This window comes from Buceros rhinoceros, unplaced genomic scaffold (genome assembly GCF_000710305.1).
Source record: "Buceros rhinoceros silvestris isolate BGI_N320 unplaced genomic scaffold, ASM71030v1 scaffold20921, whole genome shotgun sequence".
Classification (NCBI taxonomy): Eukaryota; Metazoa; Chordata; class Aves; order Bucerotiformes; family Bucerotidae; genus Buceros; species Buceros rhinoceros.
The window spans coordinates 1,390-2,646 of record NW_010393982.1 but is presented as its reverse complement, the minus strand read 5'-3'; the positions used below and the strand labels follow the sequence as shown (position 1 = coordinate 2,646).

General features: G+C 58.9%; 1 protein-coding gene across 1 annotated transcript in view; it reads left to right on the top strand.

Moving 5' to 3' along the window:
* Nucleotides 1-993, top strand: part of KIZ (kizuna centrosomal protein) — a gene marked incomplete at its 5' end in the record, with an annotated part of 38,935 nt that extends 37,942 nt beyond the window's left edge. The window contains 1 exon segment of the mRNA XM_010145103.1: nt 890-993. Coding sequence (XP_010143405.1) covers nt 890-993 — 104 coding nt within the window.
* Between the last annotated feature and the right edge of the window lie 264 nt (nt 994-1,257).

Here is a 1,257-nt window from a genome sequence, read left to right as displayed (position 1 = left end):
CTGGTGGGTCCCGCTTGGGGTTCGCAGCCTCTCCCCAGGTGTTGGGGTGGAAGCTGGGTGATGCCCCAAGCTGACCGCGGCCCCGCAGCCAGGGGCTGCTGGTGCGGGATCGAAGGTGCAGCTGCTGCACTGGTCGGTAAGATGCTGACGCTGCCTGTGCCAGCGGAAGCGCTGGAGGCGTTAACCGAGTGCCAGGCACCAGTGGAAATTTCCTCTCTCTTGCCGCCCCAGTCTTCCTGTTTCAGAGTCTTGGGCTTTGTTTGGGACACAGTGGCTTCGTGCTGGAACTGTCAGGGACAGGCAGCCAGCTCTGTAAGCGGCTGCGGGCTTGGGGTACGCCGCTTCCCTGCGGGCCGTGCTCACGCCTCTTTCCACGGGGAAACGAGGGAAAAACAACACCTTGAGGCACCTCTCCACATTTAAGGGCGATTCTGTTGATTTCAGCGACGCTGCCAGTTCCAGAGCTGTTGGTTAAAGCCACTCCCGGGAGTCAGCTGGGATTCGATCCCGTTGCACACGGCTGATCTTCCACCGGTGACGTCATCGCTGTTGTTTTGCCAACTCTGTGATGTCATGCTCCGGTCGTGACTTCACCACAGGGTCAAGTAGAGGGAGGACGTGGAAGATAATAGACAAAGCTGTAATTCAGGCAGCAGCTGCTCAAGTAAATTGCTTGGAGTGGACATGTTCTCCCCAGCCACCTTGAGGGACAATGAAGTGGGCCCTCAATGAGCCGCTGTCTGGCCAGGCCGTGCCCATGCCACTGGCCATGGCGCTGCCCCGGTCCGTGCTCCTCCAGAGAGCTGGAAACCAATCGTGTCTGTGACAGAAACGACATGAACATGGGGTGAAAAAAAAAACCTAATTCCATTTTATTTTTCCTCCTCAGCTTTCTGGGGCGAATCGGACGACAGCAGCTCTGAGCTCGAGGCCGCTTTGCGCCCGCAAACTCACAGTGCAGAAGCAGACGAGTTCGATGACTTCTACGATTAGCTCCCACCGCCTGCTGCGGGGAGGAAATAAACCCCGTTGTCGTGTGCGTGCTGGGACAGCCGCTGCTGCAGCGCAGCTCGTCACCTCAGTCCGTTCAAATCGGAAATAAAGGAGGCTGGGTGCCACGCCGGGCTCCTTGTCCACATGGCACAGTGGTGCCGTCTGTGGTGCCGTCCTTGGAGCTGCTGCTTGCCTGTCCCTGGCGCTGAGCCAGTTCGTGACCCAGCTGTCTGCACAGCGCTGTCACCGCCGAGGGGCACAGAA